This window comes from Cetorhinus maximus, chromosome X (genome assembly GCF_964194155.1).
Source record: "Cetorhinus maximus chromosome X, sCetMax3.hap1.1, whole genome shotgun sequence".
Classification (NCBI taxonomy): Eukaryota; Metazoa; Chordata; class Chondrichthyes; order Lamniformes; family Cetorhinidae; genus Cetorhinus; species Cetorhinus maximus.
The window spans coordinates 11,209,349-11,236,601 of record NC_135917.1 but is presented as its reverse complement, the minus strand read 5'-3'; the positions used below and the strand labels follow the sequence as shown (position 1 = coordinate 11,236,601).

The 27,253-nt window shown below is 47.5% G+C and overlaps 1 protein-coding gene across 2 annotated transcripts in view; it reads right to left on the bottom strand.

Annotated features, from left to right (window-relative positions):
* The window catches only part of slc26a10 (solute carrier family 26 member 10), an 86,375-nt gene that overhangs the window by 21,519 nt on the left and 37,603 nt on the right, over positions 1-27,253 (bottom strand). For both annotated transcript variants that reach the window (XM_078534693.1, XM_078534694.1), the window contains exons 12-16: positions 21,991-22,057; positions 14,196-14,375; positions 11,974-12,028; positions 3,975-4,063; positions 688-742 (exon numbers count right to left, since the gene is read on the bottom strand). In XM_078534693.1, coding sequence (XP_078390819.1) covers positions 688-742; positions 3,975-4,063; positions 11,974-12,028; positions 14,196-14,375; positions 21,991-22,057 — 446 coding nt within the window. The remainder of the gene's footprint in view (positions 1-687; positions 743-3,974; positions 4,064-11,973; positions 12,029-14,195; positions 14,376-21,990; positions 22,058-27,253) is intronic.

Sequence of the window (27,253 nt, the reverse complement as noted above, 5' to 3'; positions counted from 1 at the left end):
CCTTCCTGCCCCTGAACTTAATCAGGGCACCTCCTGCCACCTAACTCACCTCGGGGTGGAGGGCATTACATTCTGGCTTAGGTATTTCAAAGTTTGGGAGGGGATGAGGAGGAAAATAGTCAAGCTAAAGGTGATTGGCTTGTTTTGATTGGACGACCTTCTATGTGAAGACCAGTCCCTTGATTATTATCTTATTATTAGCTTATTATCCAACTTGAATTGAGGAAAATGAAGAGTTTTTATTTTAATTCACCCTGGGACATGGGTATTGCTGACAAGGCCAGCATTTATTGCCCATCCCTAATTGCCCTTGCTAGAGCATTTCAGAGGGCAGTTAGGAGTCAGCCACATTAACCAGGTAAGGACAGCAGATTTCCTTCCCCTACCCTGAAGGGCATGAGTGAACCAGATGGGATTTCACAGCGACCGAGACTATCCCAGGTTTATAAATGGAGTTTAAATTTGCCATCTGTTAGGGTGGGATCTGACCTCTTGTCTCTGGAGCATTAGTCCGGGCCTCTAGATTGCCAATCCGGTAACATTATCGCTTCATGTTGTGGATTTGTCACATGAAGGGCACAGCATAGTATAATAACCCAGTATATCCCAAACCAAAACTCAACTGGCACCAAAAGGAAGGCATCTGAATAAAATATGGCATGGAGACCACATTACTGTCATACTTACTGTTGCATTCTGCTAGATAGACCCACATGTCGGCTTTCTGACACTCCATACACATCTGGAAAATAAGACCATTGGACCAAATTAAGACTAACTGTTTCTTTTCTGGAGCATTACATTTGCTCGAGACACCCCAATGGCACCTTAAGGGGAAGCTGGATAAACACATGGGGAGAAAGGGACAGAAGGATATGCTGATAGCGTGAGGTGAAGTGTGGTGCGGGGAGGCTCATATGGACCATAAGCACCAGCATGGACCACTTAGGCCGAATGGCCTGTTACATGGGTTATTAGGCCCAGAAACAGGCCATTCAGCCCATCCAGTCCATACTGGTGTTTATGCTCCACTTGAGCCTCCCCCCTTCTTTCCTCATCTAAATCTCCCATTGTCACCCTCTATTCCCTTCTCCCTCATATTCATGTCTAGTTTCCCCTTAAATACATCTATACTATTCTCTTCAACTACTTCCTGTGATAGTGAGTTCCACATTCTCACCACTCTCTGGATAAAGAAGTTTCTTCTGAATTCCCCATTGGATTTCTTGGTGACTATCTTATAGTGACGGCCTCTAGTTCTGCTCTTCCCCACAAGAGGAAACATTCTCTCTGTATCCACTCGATCAAAACCTTTCAGAATTTTAAAAACCTCTATTCGGTCACCCCTTCTGTTTTCAAGAGAAAAGAGACCCAGCCTGTCAATCCTTTCTTGATATGTAAACCCACACATTTCTGGTATATCATTGTAAACCTTCTCTGCACCCTCTCCAGTGCCTCTATATCCTTTTCATAATATGTCAACCCAGAACAGCACACAGTGTTCTAAGTGTGGTCTAACCCAGGTTTGATACAAGTTGGGCATAAACTTCCCTAATTTTCAATTCTATCCCTCTAGAAATAAAGCCTAGTGTGCGGCTTGCTTTCTTTTTAATCTCCTTGCTAACCTGTGACACAAGGTTACTATCAATGTCACTGGCAAGACCATCCCTAATTTCCCCTTGAGAAGGTGATGGTGAGCTGCCTTCTTGAACCGCTGCAGTCCATGTGGTGTAGGTACACCCACAGTGCTGTTAGGGAGGGAGTTCCAGGATTTTGACCCAGCGACAGTGAAAGAACGGCGATATATTTCCAAGTCAGGATGGTGAATGGCTTGGAGGGGAACTTCCAGGTGGTGGTGTTCCCATGTGTCTGCTGCCCTTGTCCCTCTAGATGGTAGTGGTCATGGGTTTAGAAGGTGCTGTCCAAGGAGGCTTGGTGAGTTGCTGCAGTGCATCTTGTAGATGGTACACACTGCTGCTACTATGCGTCAGTGGTGGAGGGAGTGAATGTTTGTGGATGGGGGGCCAATCAAGTGGGCTGCTTTGTCCTGGATAGTGTCGAGCTTCTCGAGTATTGTTGGAGCTGCACTCATCCAGGCAAATGGAGAGTATTCCATCACACTCCTGACTTGTGCCTCGTAGGTGGTGGACAGGCTTTGGGGATTCAGGAAATGAGGTCCTCACCACAAAATTCCCAGTCCCTGAGTCTCTACAAGATGCTTTGTGCTAGGTATGACTCCAACCAGTGGAGAGTTTTCCCCCTGATTCCCATTGACTTAGTTTTGCTAGGGCTCCTTGATGCCACACTCTGTCAAATGCTGCCTTAATGTCAAGGGCAGTCAGTCTCCCCTCATTTTTGAGTTCAGCTTTTTTGTCCATGTTGGAACAAGACTGTAATGAGGTCAGGAGCTGAGTGGCCCTGGTGGAACCCAAACTGAGCATCAGTGAGCAGGTTATTACTGAGTTTGTGCTGCTTGTTAGCACTGTTGATGACACCTTCCATCATTTTGCTGATGATCGAGAGTAGACTGATGGGGCGGTAATTGGCCGGGTTGGATTTGTCCTGCTTTTTGTGGACAGGACATACCTGGGCCATTTTCCACATTGCCTGGTAGATGCCAGTGTTGTAGCTGGACTGGAGCATCTTGGCTAGGGGCGTAATTAGTTCATCGCCGCATCATTTGCTGGGAGTCTGTGGTTGAATCCATTTCTCTAGCAGGGTGAGGCAGGTGGAGGCGGGGAAATTCTTCCAACCTCCAGAAAGATTGTACTTGTGTCCCTTAGTCCCACCTTCAAAATGGAGACTCAATAACCTGCTTATGTTTACATTAACAGCTTCTTTTTGTCATTTTCAATCCTTGGATCACATTTCCTCTCCAACTTTTTCTTTCACCTAAGGCAAATGATACTAGCTCTATGAACTTATTAGGATATAGAGAGTTATGACTGACCATACCCAATGCGTGAGTTCAAATCCCGCCTCTGCCATGATTAAGTCTAAGAGCTCTGGGAAACATTGGCCATGAGAGATTCACGAATACCTTTTGCGTGACTCCAGTTCCATTTCATGGTTGACTCTTTAATGATTTCTGAACATACATAACAAACATACAAATTAGGAGCAGGAGGAGGCCATTCGGCCCCTCGAGCTTGCTCTGTAGCCTAACAAGCTAAGAGGTTCAGTAGTGGAGCTGCAGGAATTCAAGCAGAAGGCCGACCATCGCCATGGCAACTAGATCTGGCCTTGCCCTGCATTGCCCATATCTGAGGAAAAAAAATCGAAGGTGGTTTTCTCTGCGCCCCAAATCCCTCGTTTTGAAAGTCAGATATCCTTGAAACACCTGCTTCACCTTGTAACAAGATACCAACAGCATCCTTTCTGGTACTGTTATAGTTCAATGAGGAGCATTCTCAGCTCTGAATCACAAGGTTCTAAGTTCATGTCCCACTCTTGGGCTTGAGCACAGAAATCAGGGCAGATGTTCCAGTGGAGTAACTGAGAGAGTGTTGCACTGTCAGTAAGCGCTGATGTTGGGATAAGATGTTAAACTGAGACCTCTGGTCCATATTAAAGATGTGGTGGCACTATTTTGAGCAGGGATGTTCTCCCTGGTGTTGTGGCCAATATGATCCCTCAATCAGCATCTTGTCGTTGGCATGTTGTTGTTTGTGGGAGTTTGCTGTGTACAAATTGGCTGCCTTGTTCCCTACATTACAACAGTGATCACACTCCAAAAGCACTTCTTTGGCTGTAAGTTGCTTTGGGGCATCTGGTGGTTGTGAAAAGCGCTATATATATGCAAGGCTTTCTTTCTTTTGCTGGGTAAACAGCTTCATGCTAACTGGGCGTGCTCATCGAATGAGAAGCTACCTTTCTTTGGGCACTGTGATTTCTGACATTCTCACATGGAACTGTTGTACGGAATTTGACCTCTGAACTTTGCATCTTGCTGTGCGGGTGCTACAGTCAGTTACCTGAACAAACAATCTTGCTCCAGCTGTGTCAATGAATAAGACGCTACTGCAGTCAATGACTACTGACTGAATCTTTTCATCCTGCGTACCTATCGGACAAGGAACAACATTTACATTAGCACTTCAAAAGGCATTGGAATGAACTCACTGCTCCCAATTGTGTTGCAAAAGACCTTCTGCAAACGATTTAGCAAACAACTAAAAGATTGGCAAGCAATTCCTCAGACTTAGGGGCCAATTCTGGGCACCACCAAAGTCCAGTGAGGGCAGGAATTGGTGCCAGCTATGGCACAGTGGGTAGCACTCTTGCCTCAGAGTCAGAAGGCCGTGGATTCATGTCCCACTCCATTGACTAGAGTACAAACATCTAGGTTGACACTGCAGGGCAGTGAAGGAGTACTGCACGATTAGACATGCTATTTTATTTTTGGACGATATATTAAACCAAAGCCCAGTCTGCCCTCTCAAGTGAATGTAAAAGATCCCATGGCACTATTTCGAAGAAGAGAGAGGGTGTTCTCCCTAGTGTCCTGATCAATATTTACCCCTCAATCAACATCACAAAAGCAGATTATCCGGTCATTATCACATTGCTGTTTGTGGGAGCTTGCTGTGCGCAAATTGGTTGCCCCGTTTCCTACATTACAACAGTGACTACACTTCCAAAGTGCTACATTGGCTGTAAAGTACTTTGAGATGTCCTGAGGTTGTGACAAGTGCTATCGAAATGCAGGCCTTTCTTTTGGCTCTACTGTCCCCTACCCACCCACCCCCCCCAACACCTCCCATCAGCCTGCTAGCAGAGGTGGGACGCCACATTGGAGAACAGGAAACTGGGAGATTTTAATCAGCCATATATAAATTGGGAAAACCTTGAGTAGTTTAGAGTTGGAGTTGGTGAATGTTATGCGTGACAGTTGCTTCTTAAGCCAGAACACTGAGAGGCACAAGAGGCGATGCCTATCTTCAGTTGGCGTTTGTAAGCGGCCCAGAACATAAAATGGAAGCTGCAGCGCACTTGATGGAAGGTGGTGGTCAAGAGGGCTGGGCGCATTGGCCATGAGTGGTAAAGTTTGGCGCAATCTGGGAGGCTGTAACACCCAAGACCAGCCACCAAGTGTAGCATTTTAAAAGAGCTAAATTGAATGCAATAAGGGAACAGTTTGAAGTAGGATGTTTCCTGTGGGTGGCATGGTGGCACAGTGGTTAGTGCTTCTGTCTCACAGCTCCAGGGACCTGGCTTTGATCCTGACCTCGGGTGTCTGTCTGTGCAGCGTTTGTATGTCCTTCCCTGTGCCGCGCCCCAGTTTCCGCTCACCATCCAAGGATGTGCTGGCTAGGCGGAAGCAAATTGCCTCTCAGCGTGTGCCCCTCAGTGTGTGCCCTGTGGCGTCCCGTCCTGGGTGTACCCTGCCTAACGCCCGTTGCCTGTCGGGACAGGCTCTGACTCTCCGTGACCCTGATATTGGATGAAGGGGCGCTGAAAAAGTGAATAAGTGAGGATGTTCCCTGTCTGTAGAAGACGAGCGGAACATGTAATCCTGAGCATATAGGATCAATACATTCTCAACACCAACAGATTAAACATGTGTGATCCTGTGATCCTTGCAAAAGACAAAGGGGGGCGGGAAATGGCTTGGAGAAAGCTTGCAGGAACAAAGCAGAAGTAAATAAATATAATCTGATAGCCATTATGGAGAGGTGGCTGCAGGATGACAAAGATTGAGTCCTGAATATTGAGGGGGTATTTGACATTCCAGAAGAATAGGAAGCTAGGTAAAGGTGGAGGGGTAGCACTATTAATCAAGGATGGAATTGGCAGAGTAATTAGAGATGACCTTGGTTCAGGAGATCAGGATGTAGAGTCAGTTTGGGTGGAGATGAGGAATAGTAGTGGAAAGAAGTCACTAGTGGGACTAGTCTACAGGCCCCCATACAGTAACCACAATGTAGGACAAAGTATACAAGAAGAAATATTGTGTGTTTTGATAAAGGCACGGCAATAATCATGAGTGATTTTAATCTGCACACAAACTGGAAAAACCAGACTGGCAGTAGTAGCCTGGATGAGGAGGAGGTCACAGAATGCTTTTGGGATACATTTTTAGAGCAGCACATCCTGGAACCAACCAGAGAGCAGGTTATATTAGGTTTGGTATTGTGTAACGTGACAGGATCAATTAATGACCTCAGAGGAAAGGCACCACAAGGTAGCAGCAAGCACAATATGATTAACTTTTACATCCAGTTTGAAAGGGAAAAGAGTGGGTCTAAGACTAGTATTTTAAACTTAAATAAGGGCAACTACGTGGGCATGAGAGTTGAGCTAGCTGAAGTGAACTGGGATACTAGGCTAGGGCATAGATCAATAGAGAAACAATGGCAGACATTTTAGGGGATATTTGAGAATACTCAGAATAAGTATATTCCTACTATAAAGAAACATTCTAAGGGGAGGACCCACCATCCATGGTTAACTGAAGAAGTTAAGGAAAGCATCAAACTTAAGGAAAAAGCATATAACTGCGCAAAGATGAATGGCAGGTCAGATGATTGGTCAGAATATAAAGAAAGGCAGAGAATGACTAAAAGGTTAATCATGAGAAAGAAGTTAGAGTATGAGAGGGAGCTAGCTAGAAATGTAGAAATGGATAGCAAAAGTTCCTACAGGTGTTTAAACAGGAAAAGAGTAAGCAAAGTGAGAGTTGATCTTCTAGGTGGTGAGAATGGGGTGCTAATAGCAGATAATAAGGGAGTGGCGGATGGCATAAACAAATATTTTGTTTCTGTCTTCACCATAAAGGATACAAAAAACACAGAAACATAGAAACTATGAGCAGGAGTAGGCCATTCGGCCCTTCGAGCCTGCTCCGCCATTCATTATGATCATGGCTGATCATCCAACTCAATAGCCTGCTCCCGCTTTCTCCCCATACCCTTTGATCCCTTTCGCCCCAAGAGCTATATCTAACTCCTTCTTGAAAACATACAATGTTTTGGCCTCAACTACTTTCTGTGGTAGTGAATTCCACAGGCTCACCACTCTCTGGGTGAAGAAATTTCTGCTCATCTCAGTCCTAAATGGTCTACCTCGTATCCTCAGACTGTGACCCCTGGTTCTGGACTCCCCCACCATCGGGAACATCCTTCCTGCATCTACCCTGTCTAGTCCTGTTAGAATTTTATAGGTTTCTATGAGATCCCCCCTCATTCTTCTGAACTCCAGCGAATATAATCCTAATAGACTCAATCTCTCCTCATATGTCAGTCCCGCCATCCCAGGAATCAGTCTGGTAAACCTTCGCTGCACTCCCTCTATAGCAAGTACATCCTTCCTCAGATAAGGAGACCAAAACTGCACACAATATTCCAGGTGTGGTCTCACCAAGGCCCTGTACAATTGCAGCAAGACATCCCTGTTCCTGTACTCAAATCCTCTGGCTATGAAGGCCAACATACCATTTGCTTTCTTTACTGCCTGCTGCACCTGCATGCTTACCTTCAGCGACTGGTGTACAAGGACACCCAGGTCTCATTGCACATTCCCCTCTCTCAATTTATAGCCATTCAGATAATCTGCCTTCCTGTTTTTGCTACCAAAGTGGATAACCTCACATTTATCCACATTATACTGCATCTGCCATGCATTTGCCCACTCACTCAGCTTATCCAAATCACACTGAAGCATCTCTGCATCCTCCTCACAGCTCACCCTCCCACACAGCTTTGTGTCATCTGCAAATTTGGAGATATTATATTTAATTCCCTCATCTAAATCATTAATATACATTGTGAATAGCTGGGGTCCCAGCACCGATCCCTGCGGTACCTCACTAGTCACTGCCTGCCAATCGGAAAAAGACCTGTTTATTCCTACTCTTTGTTTCCTGTCTGCCAACCAGTTTTCTATCCATCTCAATACACTGCCCCCAATCCCATGTGCTTTAATTTTACACGCTAATCTCTTATGTGGGACTTTGTCGAAAGCCTTCCGAAAGTCCAAATAAACCATATCCACTGGCTCCCCCTCATCAACTCTACTAGTTACATCCTTGAAAAATTCCAGTAGATTTGTCAAGCATGATTTCCCTTTCATAAATCCATGCTGACTCTGTCCGATTCTGCCACTGTTTTCCATGTGCTCAGCTATTAAATCTTTTATATTGGACTCTAGAATTTTCCCCACTACCGACGTCAGGCAGACTGGTCTATAATTCCCTGTTTTCTCTCAACCTCCCTTTTTAAATAGTGGGGTTACATTAGCTACCCTCCAATCTGTAGGGACTGTTCCAGAGTCTATAGAATCTCGGAAGATGACCACCAATGCATTCACAATTTCTAGGGCCACTTCCTTAAGTACTCTGGGATGTAGATTATCAGGCCCCGGGGATTTATCGGCCTTCAATCCTATCAATTTCCCCAACACTATTTCCCTGCTAATACTGATTTCTTTCAGTTCCTCCATCTCACTAAACCCTGTATTCCCCAACATTTCTGGTATTTTATTAGTGTCCTCCTTTGTGAAGACAGAACCAAAGTATGTATTTAGTTGGTCAGCCATTTCTTTGTTCCCCATTATAAATTCCCCTGTTTCTGACTGTAAGGGACCTACATTTGTCTTCACCAATCTTTTTCTCTTCACATACCTATAGAAACTTTTACAGTCAGTTTTTATGTTCCCGCAAGCTTACTCTTGTACTCTATTTTCCCCTTCGTAATCAATCCCTTGGTCCTCCTTTGCTGAATTCTAAACTGTTCCCAATCCTCAGGTCTGTTGTTTTTTCTGGCCAATTTGTATGCCTCTTCCTTGCATCTAATACTATCTCTAACTTCCCTTGTAAGCCATGGTTTGGCCACCTTTCCTGTTTTACTTTTGCGCCAGTAACATTCCAGTAAAAGCCGTAAATCAGGAGGTGGAAGGGAGAGGGGAACTTGGTGAAATTACAATCACTATGGAAGTTGTACTGAGCAAACTGATGGAGCTGCGGACTGACAAGTCTACGGGTTCTGATGGCATTCATCCTAGGGTCTGAAAAGAGGTGGCTAATGAGGTAGTAGATGCATTGGTGTTAATTTTCCAAAATTCCCTCGATTCTGGAAAGATTCCATCAGACTGGAAAGTAGCAAATATAACCCTTCTGTTCAAGAAGGGAGGGAGGCAGAAAACAGGAAACTATAGGCCAGTTAGCCTGACGTCTGTCATGGGGAAGGTGTTAAAATCGATCATTAAGGAGGTTATAGCTGGGCGCTTAAAGAAACTAAAGGTAATCAGGGAGAGTCAACATGGTTTTGTGAAAGGGAAATCATGTTTAGCCAATTTATTAGAGTTCTTTGAAGGAGTAACGTGTGCTGTGGATAAAGGGGAGCCTGTAGATGTGCTGTTCTTGGATTTCCAGAAGGCATTTGATAAGGTGCCACATCAAAGGTTATTGCAGAAAATGAAAGGGGGGTAACATATTAGCATGGATAGAAGATTGGCTGGCTGGCAGAAAACAGAGAGTATGCATAAATGGGTCTTTTTCTGATTGGCAGGATGTGACGAGTGGAGTCCCACAGGGGTCTGTGCTGGGGCCTCGACTTTTTACAATTTACATCAATGGCTTAGATGAGGGGAGCAAAGGCATGGTAGCTAAACTTACAGATGACACAAAGATGGTTAGGAAAGTTTGTTGTGAAGAGGACATAAGGAGGTTGAAGATGGACATAGATAGGTTGAGTAAGTGGAGTATAATGTGGGAAATGTGAAATTGTTCACTTTGGCAGGAAGAATAAAAAATCAGAGTATTACTTAAACTTGAGCATTGCTGAATAAAGAGTCATGTCAAAGCCTTTCATCTTGCACTCATCAGGACACTTTGCAAGAATACCAATATAAGGGGAAAACAACAATTTATACTGCATGTGAAGAGAGTGCTGTTTGGTTGGCAAGTGGTGTTGCCATGGAGAATTGCTATTTTCCCCTTATATTGGTGGTTCTTGCAAAGTGTCCTGATGAGTGCAAGACGAAAAGCTTCAACATGTCTCTTTTTTCAACAATACTCAAGTTCTGCACTACCAAGCGACTATTTATTACTTAAACAGAGAATGGCTGCAGACTTCTGAGGTGCAGAGGGATCTAGGTGTTCTAGTGCATGAGTTACAAAAAGTTAGTATGCAGGTACAGCAAGTAATTAAGAAGGCTAATGGAATGCTATCCTTTATTACGAGAGGAATTGAACATAAAAGTAAGGATATTATGCTTCAGTTATACAGGGCATTGGTGAGACCACATCTCGAATACTGTGTGCAGTTTGGGTCTCCTTATTTAAAGAAGGATATAAATGTTTTGGAGGCAGTTCAGAGGAGGTTTACTAGATTAATACCTGGAATGAGCGAGTTGTCTTATGAGGAAAGGTTAGACAGACTGGGCTTGTTTCCACTGGAGTTTAGAAGAGTGAGGGGTGATTTGATTGAAGTATATAAGATCCTGAACAGCTTTGACAAGGTGGACGTAGAAAGGACGTTTCCTCTTTTGGGTGAGTCCAGAACTAGGGGGCACTGTTTTAAAATTAGGGGTCGCCCTTTTAGGACAAAGATGAGGAGAATTTTTTTCTCTCTGAGGGTTGTGCGACTTTGGAACTCTCTGCCTCAGAAGGCAGTGGGGGTGGGGGTCATCGAATATTTTTAAGGCAGAGGTAGATAGATTCTTGTTAGGCAAGGGAATCAAAGGTTATCAGGGGGTAGATGGGAATGTGGAAATCAAAACACAAACAGATCAGCCACGATCTTATTGAATGGCGGAGCAGGCTCGAGGGGCCAAATGGCCTACTCCTGCTCCTATTTTGTATGTTCATATGGTCTGACCAGAATGGATATAAGGAAAGACAGAAGCATGTTAAAAAGATAATCAGAAAGGCAGCGAGAGACCTGGAAATTGGCCTGGCAGCTAAAGTTAAACATGACAGGGAAATATTTTGTCTGTACCCAAACAGCATGAGAAGAGGTTAGAACCATAAAGATGCAAATGTGCTTGAAACTGGGAATGAGCGCCAGATAGTAAATATTCGGAGTATAAATATTTCTCAAAGCAAGATAAGAGCAACCTGGCCCCCTCCAAATAAAAATTTCCCAAGTATAATTAATGACGTTACTATAAATGCGATGGAATTCCTAGACAGGCTAACTGGGCTTAAAATGAATAAACCCCCAGGAGTACATGGTATTTATCCCAGAGGTCTGACAAAACAATGGCAGGGCAGCTCACAACAGTGACCACAGGAAATTAGGAGAGAAGGAAACAAAGGTTTATATTAAAGACTGAAATAGATAGAAACCCAATGACCTCAGCTATATTGCACAATCACAGCATCATCACACTTCCACTTTCCATAGCTACACTGCTTCCATATGGATATATCTTTCCATACTTGTTTTTAACTTTCTTTTTAGTATACCAACATCACTTCTCTCTATCTTTGTCTTAATTCCTGTCTCTGCCTCTCTCTCTCCATCTTGCTCTCTCTCTTTAGCTCTGTTTCTGTCTATTTCTGTCTCTCTTTGTGCCTCTCTATCTCTGTCTCTCTCTCTCCCCAACTTTTTTTCTCTGCTCTGCCTCCTTCTATCTGTCTCTTTTTCTGTTTGTGTATCTCTATCTCTATCTCTCTCTGTGTCTCATCTGTCTTTTTCTCTCTGTCTCTCTCTTTGGCTTTCTCTCTCCCTGGCTCTCTTTCTCTCTCTCTCTCCAGTTCCCTTTGTTTCTCTCTCTCTCTCTGTCACTGCTACTTCTCTCTTTCTCTCTGATCCTCTCAAATGTCAGCAAATCACATTTAAAAATAAGTTTGGTTGCCACAGAAGTGCTTTCATTGAGTCTAGGCCTAGGCGCCTGACATCAAATAACTGTCCCTCCGGCGAGACGATAGCTTTCTTATAGATCATAAAACAAAAACTAAAGGATTAAACCAACAAAATAATTACGCAATGGAAAATTCCAAGTGCAAACATTATTTTCTCACATCCGTACCTGAGGGTGATGAGGTTTTATCTGCTGCATAGTTAGAGTGGGTAAATCCACTATCCTGTAAGAAATATTATATCCTGAAATGTTATACAGCTTCTACAAAAGTGTGTATTGCAAACAGGTCTTTATTCAGGCACATACATTGAGGCTAATATCTGTTCTGAGATGATCCTTCTATCTGTGGACTCTAGGCGTGGTTCTTGGTTACGGGACAAACTAGTCATGCCCTGGTACTTTCTTAACACTTGTTTATTAGTACTACATCTAAAGAGTTACAGAGTAAGCATGTTGCTCCTGAGCATGGTGGTCCAACTAACACATGATTGACTGAAGTCAGTGATACATCGTCATCTATATCATATATTAGCATATCCCATCTGTTCACCCTTTATACCACAATATCATGCTTCACTCAAAACCAAAAGAATCACTTTGAGAATACAAAATGTGCTGTACCTGTCCTGGGAGTGTTTGATGGGGGCAGTGTAGAGGGAGCTTTACTCTGTATCTAACCCCGTGCTGTACCTGTCCTGGGAGTGTTTGATGGGGACGGTGTAGAGGGAGCTTTACTCTGTATCTAACCCCGTGCTGTACCTGTCCTGGGAGTGTTTGATGGGGACAGTGTAGAGGGAGCTTTACTCTGTATCTAACCCCGTGCTGTACCTGTCCTGGGAGTGTTTGATGGGGACAGTGTAGAGGGAGCTTTACTCTGTATCTAACTCCGTGCTGTACCTGTCCTGGGAGTGTCTGATGGGGACAGTGTAGAGGGAGCTTTACTCTGTATCTAACCCCGTGCTGTACCTGTCCTGGGAGTGTTTGATGGGGACAGTGTAGAGGGAGCTTTACTCTGTATCTAACCCCGTGCTGTACCTGTCCTGGGAGTGTTTGATGGGGACAGTGTAGAGGGAGCTTTACTCTGTATCTAACCCCGTGCTGTACCTGTCCTGGGAGTGTTTGATGGGGACAGTGTAGAGGGAGATTTACTTTACCTAACCTCGTGCTGTACCTGTCCTGGGAGTGTTTGATGGGGACAGTGTAGAGGGAGATTTACTCTACCTAACCCCGTGCTGTACCTGTCCTGGGAGCGTTTGATGGGGACAGTGTAGAGGGAGCTTTACTCTGTATCTAACCCCATGCTGTACCTACCCTGGGAGTGTTTGATGGGGACAGTGTAGAGTGAGCTTTACTCTATATCTAATCCTGTGCTGTACCTGTTCTGGGAGTGTTTGATGGGGACAGTGTAGAGGGAGCTTTACTCTGTATCTAACCCTGTGCTGTACCTGTCCTGGGAGTGTTTGATGGGGACAGTGTAGAGGGAGCTTTACTCTGTATCTAACCCCGTGCTGTACCAGCCCTGGGAGTGTTTGATGGGGACGGTGTAGAGGGAGCTTTACTCTATATCTAACCCCGTGCTGTACCTGTCCTGGGAGTGTTTGATGGGCCAGTGTAGAGGGAGCTTTACTCTGTATCTAACCCCATGCTGTACCAGCCCTGGGAGTGTTTGACAGGGACAATGTAGAGGAAGCTTTACTCTGAATCCAACCCATAGTCATGCAGTACATTCTACAGTCTGCTATTCTGTTACATTGCTGAAAACAGAATAAAATCTAGTTATTTGATTCTCTGTCTGATACCTGTTGCATGAATTATTTTGATTCTATGCAGAAAGACATTGAACATGGCTAGTCAGTAATCATTGACTGCACTTGTGTGGAATCAGAGGCGAGGACCTTGGTGTATCTCAGCTAGAAAACTTTCTGTAACTTTGATAAGCATGTACAGAAACACACACAGACATGCAAATAGGCACATACACACAGACACATACACTCAAGCAGACACACAAACAGACACACACACGTGCGCATATAGACACAAATAGACACACGCGCAAATAGACACAGACACAAATTGACAGAGGCACGCACACATGTAAATAGATGCACACACACTCACGCGCTAATAGACACATACACACAGACACACACAAATAAACACATACACACAGATACACACATGCAAATAGACACAGACACACATGCAAATAGACATACACACACATGCAAATAGACACACACATAAACTCACACGCAAATAGTCACAAACACATACAAATATACAAATGCACACACACAAATCCATAAACAACATACATATACACACATGCGCATAAGTACACAAAGTGCACATACACACATACAAGTAAGGGATCTAAGCAGACGTACGATGGTGGTAATGGCCATTTTGTTGGCATTTTCCAGTGCTTTCTTTTTCTTTTCCCTCTTTTTGATCTTGTCTGGGGTCAATCCAATCAATTTGGCCATGGTGTCCCGGAAGAAGTTTTTGTTCCCGTAGTAAATGGGAGCGTTGTAAGCCAAGATCTTCAGGCCGGGAATCTCATGGCACTGGAATGGAATGAGAACAGCCGGAGTACGTGAGGCAGAATTGACATTCATGAGCTGGGCGACAGGAGCATTAAACTTAAGCAGCTACATCCTTCGTTGGAACAAAAAGAGGACAGGGTACTTGTTTACATCCACAGACTGGAAACAATGAGAAAGATGAAGAGAAAGAAAGTGGAAATGGTCATAGATGGTGGGGGAAGGACTGATGTGAGGATCGAATTGGACATGGGCAGTGATGTAAATCAGGGAGCTGCACCACTGCCTGTTATACCCCCTGCCCCATATCCAAATCCATTGATGCAATAGAACCCAATTATCAAGCATGTCATATATAACAACTTATATTTATAAAGCTCCATTATGTAGTGAACATCCCAAGGTACTTTCTGGGAGTGATCACCAAACAAAATTTGACACCAAGACAGCTTGGTCAAAGAGGTGGGTTTTAAGGAGTGTCTTAAAGGAGCAAAGTGAGGGAGAGAGGTGGAGAGGGGTAGGGAGGGAATTCCAGAGCTTGAGGCCCAGGCAGCTGAAGGCACGGCCGCCAATGGTGGAGCGATTAGAATCGGGGATGCTCAAGGGGCCGGAATTAGAGGAGCGCAGAGATCTCGGAGGGTCATGGGGCAGGAGGAGATTACAGAGATAGGGAGGGGGTGAGGTCATGGAGGGATTTGAAACCAAGGAGGAGGGAAAGGTCCAGAAAAGCGATTCCGTCTGTTTTGCATCTGTGGCCAGGGCCAACTTCACCCTCCACAGTGACGCTGGGATGTCCAGGTCAGAGAGGCTTCAGGTCAGTGCTGACTTAGCTGATCTGTGCCAGGCCAAAAGATGCCAAATTGACCCAGAACTTGCGTGGAGTGCCGATCACCACCGCATGGTGACTCCGCGCATTTTTCTGCACATTTCTTCCATCCGGCGCCTGGTGAGAAATGTGCAGCGCAGCCGATCCTGCCACCCTTCCAGCGCAATGCTGCAACATTGGGGGGAAATGAAGCCATGCCCCCTTTTTACACCGCTAGCTGAGGTAAAACGCTAAGTTCAAAGGTCACAGCCACTTTGAGAGGCCAGGGAGAAGGTAAGAGTGGAAGGTAAGTGGGTAGGATAGGTCAGGAGGGGATTCGGGAGTGGGGAGGGGGGAGGGGTCAGGAGATGAGGGGTAGTTTGGGGGGTGGTCAGGGGACGGGTGGTAGTCGGGGCGGTGGAGGGGCAGTCGAGGGTGGGGTGTGGTCTGGGGCAGTGAAATAGTTGGTGGAGCAGAGGGTTGGGGGTGTAGTCGGGTGTGGGGGGCAATCGGGGGTTTGGGGAGTAGGGTGCCGTCGGGGGGTGGGGGGTTGGGGAGGGTGGTTGGGGGGGGTAGTTGGGCAGGGGTGTGGGGGTGCATAGTCGGGAGGGGGGTGGGGGTTGCGGTGGGTAGCCGGGGAGCTCGGGTGGGTGGTCAAGGGGGTGGGGGATGGTTGGGGGGTAGCCAGGGGTTGGGGGTGGTTGGGGCATGAGGGGGTAGCCAGGGGTGGGGGTGGGCGGATGGTCGAGGTGTTGGGGGGTAGTCAGAGGTTGCGGGGGTGGGGGGGGGGTGGGGTCAGGGTGGGAGTGGGTAGTTGAGGGAGTAGGGGGATAGTCGGGGCATAGCTGGTGGATTGGGAGGGTAGTTGGGGGTGGGTTGGGGGGGGTTTAGTCTATGGGGGAGGGGGCGTAGTCTGGGGGTCTAGTGGGGGGTTCAGGGTGGTGTGTGGGGGGGGTTGGTGTAGTCAGTAGTATAATTAACCAGGAGTTAGAAGTGGTTTTAATCCTTCTAACTTTTCCTGGGTAATCATTTGCTAAGATAGTCAGCACCATCCAAAGTCTCTGATTTAAATCGGAGTTTTGGATTGTTCCAGGTGCAGGGGAATAGCCCATCGGAAGTCACTGGTGGAGGTGCTCACAGCCCCTTTGCAATGTCAGCATCCCGGTCTGGAGTGTGTTAAGGGGCCATCACACTTAACCAAGAGAGGTTCATAGTACACACAAGCATCTCTCTCTTTCATCCTGCAGCAGGAGTACAGGAGCATGGAGCCTGGTGAGCTAGCTGTATGCCTCGTGGCTTACAGACAGCAGAGACGATGGAGAAGAGAGTGACGGAGGCTCCTGGCTGGGCAGAGGGAGGTGCAGAACCCTGAGAAAGCAGGGGCGACTGGGGCTCCCACACATGCCACCCAAGAGCCACAGCGAGCGATCACTGGTCGGTGTCTAGCTAGGCCCAGGGTCTATAGATGCTGCCTTTCATTCCTGCAGATGACCGAGAACCAGTGTGAGCAGAGACTGCGCATGTCTAGGGACCTGGTCAGTCACATCTGCCACCTACTGCAGGATTTGGTGCCACGGGGACATGGAGGGCATCCACTGCCAGTGGCTGTGAAAGTGACTGCTGCGCTCAATCTTTACGCCAGTGGCTTCTTTCAGGGTTCCACAGGTGACCTGTGCGGGATCTCACAATCTGCCACCCACAAATGCATCCATGAGGTCATGGACACCATCTTTGTCAGGGCACAGGCGGGTGGTGGAGGGCACACGACTTTGTGCATTTTGCCCAGGACCAGAACAGCAAGATGCAAGATGTCTGGTGAACTAGCTGTGTGCCTCATGGAGTACAGAGAGCGGAGACGACGGAGGAGAGATGGGGGCCAGCCCCATCTTAATGATGCTGAGAGCACACAGAGAGAATGGGGGAACTCTGTGACACCTGCCCACTACATTCTGGCAGCAATGACCAGCACCATCGAGGTGCTGGCATCAGTAATGTGTCCAGTGAGTGTGAGGCCGGACCATCACTGTGGTCTGAAGGGAAGAGGCCCTGGACAGGGAAGAGGCCCTGGACTGAGACACCTGCTTTTATCTTGTGCAGGAAGGTTTCACATCTGGAGGTGAAGGCAGCCTGCTGACTGTGACACCCTGTCTGTGATGACTTTGGTGGGCGTCCTCTGGAGGGCTGAGACCTGGAGGGCCCCGGCCTGCTTTCGGGGTCCTGCTGTGTGGCAGTGGCACCCTCCTCGGCCTGTGGAGCTGGAGCTGCTGGGGTCACAGGAAGAGGGGATTCGGATGGGCCAGACACTCCCGGAGTCACCTGGATAGATGACCCTGTAGGTGACCACTTAAAATTTGTGAACTATACATGACATGACTTAACGCATTTGGAGGGGATTTAAGAGAAACAAGTGCCTGAAGGAAAAAACGGAACTTGCTGAGTAGGCAATAGTGTGACAGGAAATGGGGAAGTAAGCACACTGGAGTCCAGAGGTCTGTAAGGTGAAAGGGTGAAGGGCTGCTTAACAATTACATTAACAATGTAACTGTAAGGTTGGAGATCTGAGAGGCCAGAGGATGAGGCAATGTCCTACTCACCTTCCTGAGAGATAATAGCTAAGGGAACTAACTGCCCTGTGTGGTCGGAACTGAGAGATAAGACCCTTAAAAAACAGGCAGATGTTTGGACAGGTGAAAGGTCAACCGACTGTGGTGGACGTGGCACATTTGGGACGCCTACCAGTGGTCAACAGACCAATCATCAAGAACTGGACACTGGGGTCAACCTGTCAAAGCCTGATCATGCAGGATGCATGTGGAGAACGGGGTATAAGAGAAGGTGATAAGCTAGATAGCTCGGGAATGAAGTAGTTTGATCAACTACTTGGAGATCAGAATGAGGATGACTAATCATCCCCTCCGATCTGATTCTCGGACCTTCCAAGCAACCAGCAACCCGATCCGCATGGATACGTGAGTATATAATTGTGTTAGAGTCGTGAAGCACGAAATAAGCTGGCTTGGTGTGGACAAACTTGGCAGTTTTGAGTTATTGATACCCAGAGTAAACCTACAAACCAGGGGTAGGAATGGCCTACTTCCCCAGGGTGTGCACCTGCTGATCCTCCTCCCTATGGGTGCCTGAGGGCCCCTGGCTGACTCCTTGAGGAGAAGGGGTAGCTGGAGTGAGATCGAGCTGCCCCACACCCCTCTCGCGTACACACTGTTGGAGGCCAAATATGGCATCAGCGATGGAGTTGAGCCCGTGCAGCAGTGCAGGAGCAATGTCCTGGACCAAGGTCTCTATGGCGGCCGCCATCCTACCAGTGTTGATCTCGGTGCGTTGCAATGTCGGCGCTATCACCTCAGCCTGAAGGCAGACGGACTCCTCCATCGTGCCTTGCAATCTGAGGAGTGCAGCGGACATCCCTTCCTGATGTTCCCGAGCTTGTCTTTGCAGCTCCAGCAACTGAGACATGACCGAGTCCAGAGGCTCATCATCTGACTCGGACTCAGCAACGTTCTGGCCTCCAGCTGCTCCTCCGAGTGCCGGGGACCTGGGAAGTCCCTGCCTCCGCCTGCTGTAGATCAGACAGTGCGATGTGCTCACCAGATTGTGACCCTGAGGCTACTCTAAAGCTAGGTCCCACCGAGGTGTGTGTCTCTGCGCTGGTGGAGGGTGTGGGTGAGCGCTGAGATGGGACTTCAGGGAGGGAGCATCCAGATTCCTCTTCAGAGGTTTCTCCGGGGCTTGTTTGGAGACCCTGGGTCATGGACTCTGTCGGCTGTTTCCCAGATGTGCCTGTGAAAGCAAGGGGAGATAATCAGTGCGTGGCAGTGGCCTGTGAAACAGGACACATCACTCACAGCATGGTTATCTGATGGATGTTACACTGCTGGATCCTCACTTGGTAGAGCAGCGCCGACCTCACCGTCAGCACAGGACCGGACCCGGTCATCGCCGGCCAGCTGGATGGCTCTGTTTTCAAAGTCCGTGAGGACCTTGATTTCGGGCATTCCCCCACCTGTCTGTGACCTCTCCCACTTGTTGTGTGCCAGCTTGTCCTGCATGGATAGAGATGGAGAAAGTGTAAACAGGATGTCTACCAGGCCAGATGATAAGTATGCCTGGCCTGTGTGGGTGGTGAGTGGTCCCATGGACAGGATGAGGACAATGACGGTGAGTGTGAGAGAGTGAATGGTGATTTCCCTTGAACTGGCAGTGAGTGAGGGCCCTGTGGGTGTGTGATGGGTTTGTGAGTGTGTGAGTTGAGAGTGATGTGAAGAGTGACTTACCCTGGCAGAACGGAGGAGATCATTCATCCTCTTGCGGCACTGGGTGGCTGTCCTCTTCTGAAGGGCATTGGCACTGACCACCGCTGGCACCTCCTCCCAAGCCGGATTGGTGACGTTGCTGCCCATCCTGCGGCCAGAACGGGGGTAGAGGACATCACAGCCGGACTCAACTGTGTCCAAAAGGCGCTGGAGGGATGTGTCATTGAAGCTGGGAGCTGCAGTCCTTTTGGCTTTTGGGACCATGTTTTTTTTGCAGCAGTTGTGGGCTGGAAGCACCGAGAGGCATGTACACGTGGTGGACTTTAAACATGGCGGCCGGCGTGGTGAAGCGGCGAGGTGATGGCGTGGTGGGCGAATGCGAGCCCACCCACCATGGAAACACCGTGTTCCCCGGGAATGTGTAGATAATGCGGCGGCTTTGGGACAAGAGGCTGGCGGGTAAAACATCCTTTTTACTCACCCACTACTGCACTTAGCGCAAATCTGGGGAAATTCTGCCAAATGTCATCGAAAGGACATGTAGAATGGGGGCTACTAGTGCCAAGGGAGAGCGTTGCACCTCAACCTAGCACCTACCTGTTAAATCATCGGACAGTTATGTTCAAAATATATTCACTGGGATCACATAATCGCACTGGGATCACACCACTGATTCTTCACTGTGCCACTAACAGCTGAAGCAGCTGAAGATGGTTGGCCCTAGGACACTACCCTGAGGAACTCCTGCAGTGATGTCCTGGGACTGAGATGACTGACCTCCAACAACCACAACCATCTTCCTTTGTGCTAGGTATGACTCCAACCAGCGGAGGGTTTTCCCCCTGATTCCCATTGACTCCAGTTCTGCTAGGGCTCCTTGATGTCACACTCAGTCAAATGCTGCCTTGATGTCAAGGGCAGTCACTCTCACCTCACCTCGGGAGTTCAGTTCTTTTGTCCATGTTTGAACCAAGGCTGTAATGAGGTCAAGAGCCGAGTAGCCTTCGGGGAACCCAAATTGGGCATCAGTGAGCAGGTTATTGCTAAGCAAGTGCCGCTTAATAGCACTGTTGATGACACCTTCTATCATTTTGCTGATGATAAAGAATAGGCAGGAAGGAGAGGGGGCAATAATCGGCTGGGTTGGATTTGTCCTGCTTTTTGTGTACAGGAAATACCTGGGCAATTTTCCACTTAGCCGGGTAGATGCCAGTGTTGTAGCTGTACTGGAACAGCTTGGCTAGGGGCACAGCAAGTTCTGGAGCACAAGTCTTCAGTACTTTTGACCAAATATTGTCAGGGCCCATAGCTTTTGCAGTTTGTATGTCAGATGGGACCAATTTTGGGCTTAGTTGTGATGCCCTCTATGGTTGAACTGCCTGTTGATACTATTGCTGAAAAAAGAGACATGCTGTCAAAGCTTTCCGTCTTGCACTCATCAGGACAGATTCACAAGAATACCAAATCTCAAAAGAACAATAATTTATACTGCATGAGAAGAGAGTGCTGATTGGTAGAGGCATTGCCATGGAGAATAACATTCTGGATGCAGTGCAGCAGGTAAGTTTAAAGGTCCAGTGAAGTTTCAAAGTCCATGACAGGCCAGGGAGAAAGTAGGTGTATAAGGGAAGTGTGTAGGATTTGGGGATTGGGGGGGGTGGGGGACAGGCCTCAGTGGGTTGGCGGGGGGGAGGGGTGGGGGAGTCGGGCTTCAGGGCGGTGAGGGAGTTGGGCTTCGGGGGGTGAGGTTGGGGCAGTCCGTCCTGTGGGGGGTGGGGTCAAGCCTCGGGGAGGGGGGGTTCACTGTCGGGCCTCAAGGGGGCTGTGGACAGTCCGGCCTCTGGGGGTTGGGGAGGTGAGAGTTGGGGGTGAGAGTCCCCCTGGGTGTGAGGGGGGTCCCCTGGGTGGAGGTAGTCGGAGGGGAGGGGGGGTCTGGGTGGAGGGAGACCCTGGGGGTATTGGGGGAATCGGGGGATGTGGGAGTCACGTGGTGGGTGGGGGGTAGGGGGAGACCCCTGGGCTATTGGTGGGTGGGGGGTCCTGTGGGGGGAGACCCCTGGGGTGCCGGGAGGGTGGGAGGAGTCGTGAGTGGAGTCGGGATGTTGTGGGAGTCCCATGGGGGTCAGTACAATAGTTACCCAGGAGTGGTTTTAATTCTTTGAACTTTTCCTGGGTAACTGTTGGAACCGTCTGAATTTTGCAGTTTAAATAACATTTTTTCTGATGGTTCCCAGCGCAGGGCAATTGCCCACCGGAAGTGTGCACTTCCCGGGCAATTGCCGTGCAAACCTTACCTGGTAACCTCCGAAGGGGATCCCGCCAAATTGGGCTGCCCCCAATCTGACCCTGGGGAGTTCGGAAGTCACGGCCCACGATCACTTTTGCTGTCTAAAGATGATCACGACAGCAAAGACTGGGTGGAATGGAACTGCGCTAACATCTGTGACTTACCTGCACTGGCTCCCATCAGGCATTGCTTCATCCGGCCTACCTGCCTTCCAAAGCCCTGACGCTCAGCAAGGGAGACTCCTGTGCCTCGACAGCCCTGTAATTTATAACTTACCATGCTGCTCTCCACCGGTCTGTATATCTCTGTATTCAAAGCTCGTCCCAACACAGAACAACCAGCTCTGGAAAAAGCCAAGTAAGAAAGGTTATCAATGGACGCTTCCTCTATGGCAACCTTCGTCAACAGCACCCCCTGCTGTTAATCTTTATTAATGCAGGGGCCAAAGATTCTTTCTGGGGTATTGGCTGGTACAATCATTTGGTACCCTTGCCCCCTTGTTCCTGGGAAATGGGTCAGACCCAGCCCAGACTGTCAGGGTGCCAATCTTCTCTACCTGTTGGCTGCAAGGGCTCCAATTGGGACAATCTGTCCCGAATTTGCATTCCATTGCCAATATCACTCAAAGGCCATGGATTGGCTGGCATGGTGCAATTTGGGAGTATTTTCACCTTCTCTCATGCATCTCCTGGCCACAACCAAATCACTTCTTTCGGAAGCAGCTAATACAATTCTAATACATTCTAAACTCATAATACTGGTTACTTTGAAGCAAGTCAGAGTTTGGCTCCAAATATTCTAAAGTAACAAAAAAATGACTTTATTAATAGGGACCATAGAGTACAAGAGCAAGGAGGTTATATTGAACGTGTATAAGACACTAGTTTGGCCTCAGCTGGAGTATTGCATCCAGTCCTGGGTACCAGACTCTGGGAGGGATGTGAAGGCTTTAGAGAGGGTGCAGAAAAGATTCACGAGAATGGTTCCAGGGATGAGGAACTTCAGTTATGAAGATAGTTTGGAGAGGTTAGGACTGTTTTCCTTGGAGAAGAGAAGGTTGAGAGGAGATTTGATAGAGGCGTTCAAAATCATGAGGGGTCTGGACAGAGTAAGTAGGGAGAAACTGTTGCCCTTGGTGGAAGGATCGAGAACCAGAGGGACACAGGTTTAAAGGACGTGCAGGTACACTCTCTGAAAACCTGCAGCCTCGGGACTGAAGGCATGCCAGATTTTGGACTTTGCTGAATTTTGGATCAGGCGCTTTGGGCAGTAGGCCGTTTGAGCTAATCTGGGTCAGGTAGAGTCAAGGATCGCTTGGAGCACAGGAATAGACCGGTGCGCAAGCAGCGAATGGGGTAACAGGTCCAAGCCGTGCCTAGCCGAATTGCCTGGGTACGTTTGAGCTTTCAAAAATGATGCCCGGCACATTCTAAAAAAATGTCTGACTTTTGGGTAACTCTGGTTTTCAGGCAGTGTACCTGGAATTGGCAAAAGCGATATGAGAAAAATCTTTATCAAGCAGCAAGTGGTTAGGATCTGCAATGCACTGCCGGACAGTGTGGTGGAGGCAGGGTCAATTGCAGCTTTCAACTGTTGCCTGAAAAGGGAGAAGGTGCAGGGTTACGGGGAGAAGGCGGGAGAATGGCCACTCGGTGAATCGATCGCTCGGAGATCCAGTGCAGACACGACGGGCCGAATGGTCTCCTTCTGCACTGTAACAATTCTGCGATTCTGTGTCGGCTTTTGCATTTATATAGCGCCGTTCGAGGCCTCAGGACATCCCGAAGTGCTTTACAGCCAATGAGGTGCTTTTTTGTAAGCGCAGCCGCTGCCGTAAGGTAGGGAACACGGCAGCCCGATTTGTGCACAGCAAGATCCCACAAACAGCAATGTGAGAAGGACCAGATCATCTGTTTGTGTGATATTTGTTGAGGGATAACTATTGACCAGAACTCAGCTGCTGTTCTTTGAAACAGTGCCATGGGATCTTTAACGTCCGCCCGATAAGGCAGACAGGGCCTTAAGTTAACATTTCGACTGAAGTCACAACAACAACTTATATTTATATAGCACCTTTAACATAATAAAACATCCCAAGGTGCTTCACAGGAGCATTATAAAACAAAGTATGACCCCGAGCCACATAACGAGATATTAGGTCAGGTGACCAAACGCTTGGTCAAAGAGATAGGTTTTAAGGAGTGTCTTAAAGGAGGGAAGTGAGGTAGAGAGGCGGAGAGGGGTAGGGAGGGAATTCCAGAGCTTGGGGCCCAGGCAGCTGAAGGCACGGCCGCCAATGGTGGAACGATTAAAATCGGGGATGCTCAAGAGGCCAGAATTAGAGGAGCGCAGAGATCTCGGAGGGTTGTGGGGCTGGAGGAGATTACAGAGATAGGGAGGAGTGAGGACATGGAGGGATGGGAAAACAAGGATGAGAATTTTAAAACTGAGGTGACACCTAACTGGGATTTAATGTATGTCAGCGAGGACAGAAACAATAGCTGGACGGGACTCAGTGCAAGTAAATACACGGGCAGCAGAGTTTTGGGTGATCTCAAGTTTATGGAGGGTAGAATGTGGAAAAACATCCAGGCGTGTGTTGGAATAGTAGAGTCTAGAGGGGATGTTGGCATAGTGGTAATGTCACTAGCCTGGTAATCTTGAGGCCTAGGTGACTGCTCTGGGAATATGGGTTCAAGTCCCACCATAGCAATTGATTGAATTTAAAAATAGCAAGGGCATGAATGTGGGTTTCAGCAGTAGATAAACTGAGAGGGGGTGAAGACAAGTGATGTTCCAGAGGTGGAAATGGATGGCTTAGTGGTGGTGCACAATATTTTGTTGGAGGTTCACCTTGGGGGCAGTTGTGACACCAAGTTTGTGAACATTCTGGTTCAGCCTCAGACTGTTGCCAGGCAGGGAGATGGAGTCAATAGTTAAGGAAAGGGAGTTTGGAGAGGGGGTCGAAAATAATGGCTTCAGCCTTCCCAGTATTGAACTGGAGGAAATTTCTGCTCATCCAGTACTGGGTGTCGGATAAGCAGTCTGATAATTTACTAACAGTGGAGGAGTTGAGAGAGGTGGGGGTGAGGTAGAGCTGGGTGTCATCAGCGTACATGTGAAAACTAACACTGTGCTTTCAGATGGTGTCACTGAGGGGCAGCATGTAGATGAGAAATAGGAGGGGGCCAAGGATAGATCCTTGGGGGGACACCAGAGGTAACGGTTCAGGAGCAGGAAGAGAAGCCATTTCCAGTGAAAATCGGATTATGCTCATATACATCATCATTGACTGTCACTCCTCATAGCTGGGATATTGTACCATGGAGGTATAGTTTGTCGAAGTGAATTCTAATGAGGTGGAAAATTAATAATAATGTTTGTGATTGAAATCAAGGTGAGGTGACCTCGCGCTAATGTTCCCTTTTATTAGCCTACTTGTTCTGAAGTGTCACATATTCTTCACATTTATCAGGCTCCCCTATAATTCATTGAGCAACTCTGACTGAATAACGAGTGTTTTTATTTCAAATGGAGTGCATTTATTATCCCCTTGCAGTATTTATCATTGCAGCCCATTAGTGTTCAATATTTCAGTCGGTTAGTCATAGATCAAGTCAAAGCTCCACTAAAACTATAGTAACACTCTCCTGTCTGAATTCAAAAGTTATTCGATCAAGTCCCACCCCAGAGATTTGAGCACATAATTTCAGCTGACACACTTGGTGCAGTACTGAGGGAGTGCTGCACTGTCGGGGGGTGGGGGGCAGTACTGAGTACTGAATTTTTGGATGGGCAGTACCGAGGGAGTGCTGCACTGTCAGGTGGGGGCAGTACTGAGTACCGCATTTTTGGACGGGCAGTACAGAGGGAGTGCTGCACTGTCAGAGGGGTAGTACCAAGTACCGCATTTTTGGACAGGCAGTACAGAGGGAGTGCTGCACTGTCAGAGGGGTAGTACCGAGTACCGCATTTTTGGACAGGCAGTACTGAGGGAGTGCTGCACTGTCAGAAGTGCTACCTTTCAGATGAAACATCAAACCAATGGCCTCTCGGGCTTGCACAAAAGGTTCTATGGTGCTATTTTGAAGAAAGAGCAGGGAGGGGTTCTCCCTGGTGTCCTGGGCCAATATTTATCCCTCAACCAACATCACAAAAACAGATGACCTGATCATTAATACATTGCTGTTTATGGGAGCTTGCTGTGCGCAATTTGGCTGCTGCATTTCCTACCTGATAAGAGTGGCTGCAATTTAGAAGCACTTCATTGGATATAAAGCTCTCTGTGACATCCTGGTGTTGTAAACAGTGCTATAGAAATGCACATCTTTCTTTATAGGCGTTTCCAAAATAGTCTTTTTTTAAAGCAAGCAGCACACGTCAAGAATGAGTAAAATTACTCTGTGGCTTTTAAGGGTGGTGGTAAAACAGTTCAAATCCCCATGCTAACTCCTGCCTAATCATTGAGATGTACAGAAGAACTCACTGAGACTGACTCTGATGCTGCCTACAGAGTGTTTCCAGTACTTTTCCCTTTGTTCCTATTTCAGATTTCCAGGCAGCGTCTGCAAGGAATTGCAATCGGAACAATTAACCCTCCTCTGAATTGTTGACCCCATTTTCCACTCCACGGGAAACCACAATGGGCGCTTGGAGACTGAAACTGGTTCAGAAACTGGAAGGTGAAATGGTCAGACAGACCTTGACCGGCATCGAGTGCCGTCCCTGCAGTCTGGATGCAGCTTTGGTTCAACCCAGGCCCATTTAAAACAGTAAGATAAAAGCAAAATGCTGCGGACGCTGGAAATCTGAAACAAAAACAGAAAATGCTGGGAAAAACTCAGACAGCGTCTGTGGAGAGAGAAACAGAGTTAACATTTCGAGTCCGTATGACTCTTCTTCAGAGCTGTAAGTTACATGGACTCGAAACATTAACTCTGTTCCTCTCTCCACAGATGCATTCAAAACAGTTTCTGTAACATCGCCATGTTCCATAGAATCATAGAACCATCAAAACTTATAGCGCAGGAGGAGGCTATTTGGCCCATTGTGTCTCTGCCACCTGATAAAGAGTTATCCAGTCTAACCCCGCTTTGCAGCTCTTGGTCTGTCAGTTTTGGTGCTTTATCTGCCTATCCAAGTGATTTATTTTTTTAATGTTATGAGGGTTTCTGCCTCTACCACCCTTTCAGGCTGTGAGTTCCAGATCCCCGCCACCCTCTGGGTGAAACCATTACTTCCCAACATCCCCTCTACCAATGACTTTACGATACACACAGGACAACTGACACTCATACAAGACAGAAGCTCCTATTCATAGGAGGGTTTGACAGAGTCAAGGGGGGCTATTTTCTCTGGTTTTCGGGGATGGGGGAGACCAATTAAAAGTTTTGAAACTGAGATTGGTGGATTTTTGTTGGTTTAGGGGTATTAAGACGTGCAGAATCAAGACAGGGAGATAAGAGTTAAGGTCCACATCAGCTATGATGTTTTTAAATGGCTGGACAGGTTTGAGGGACTGAATGGCCTCCTCTTGCTC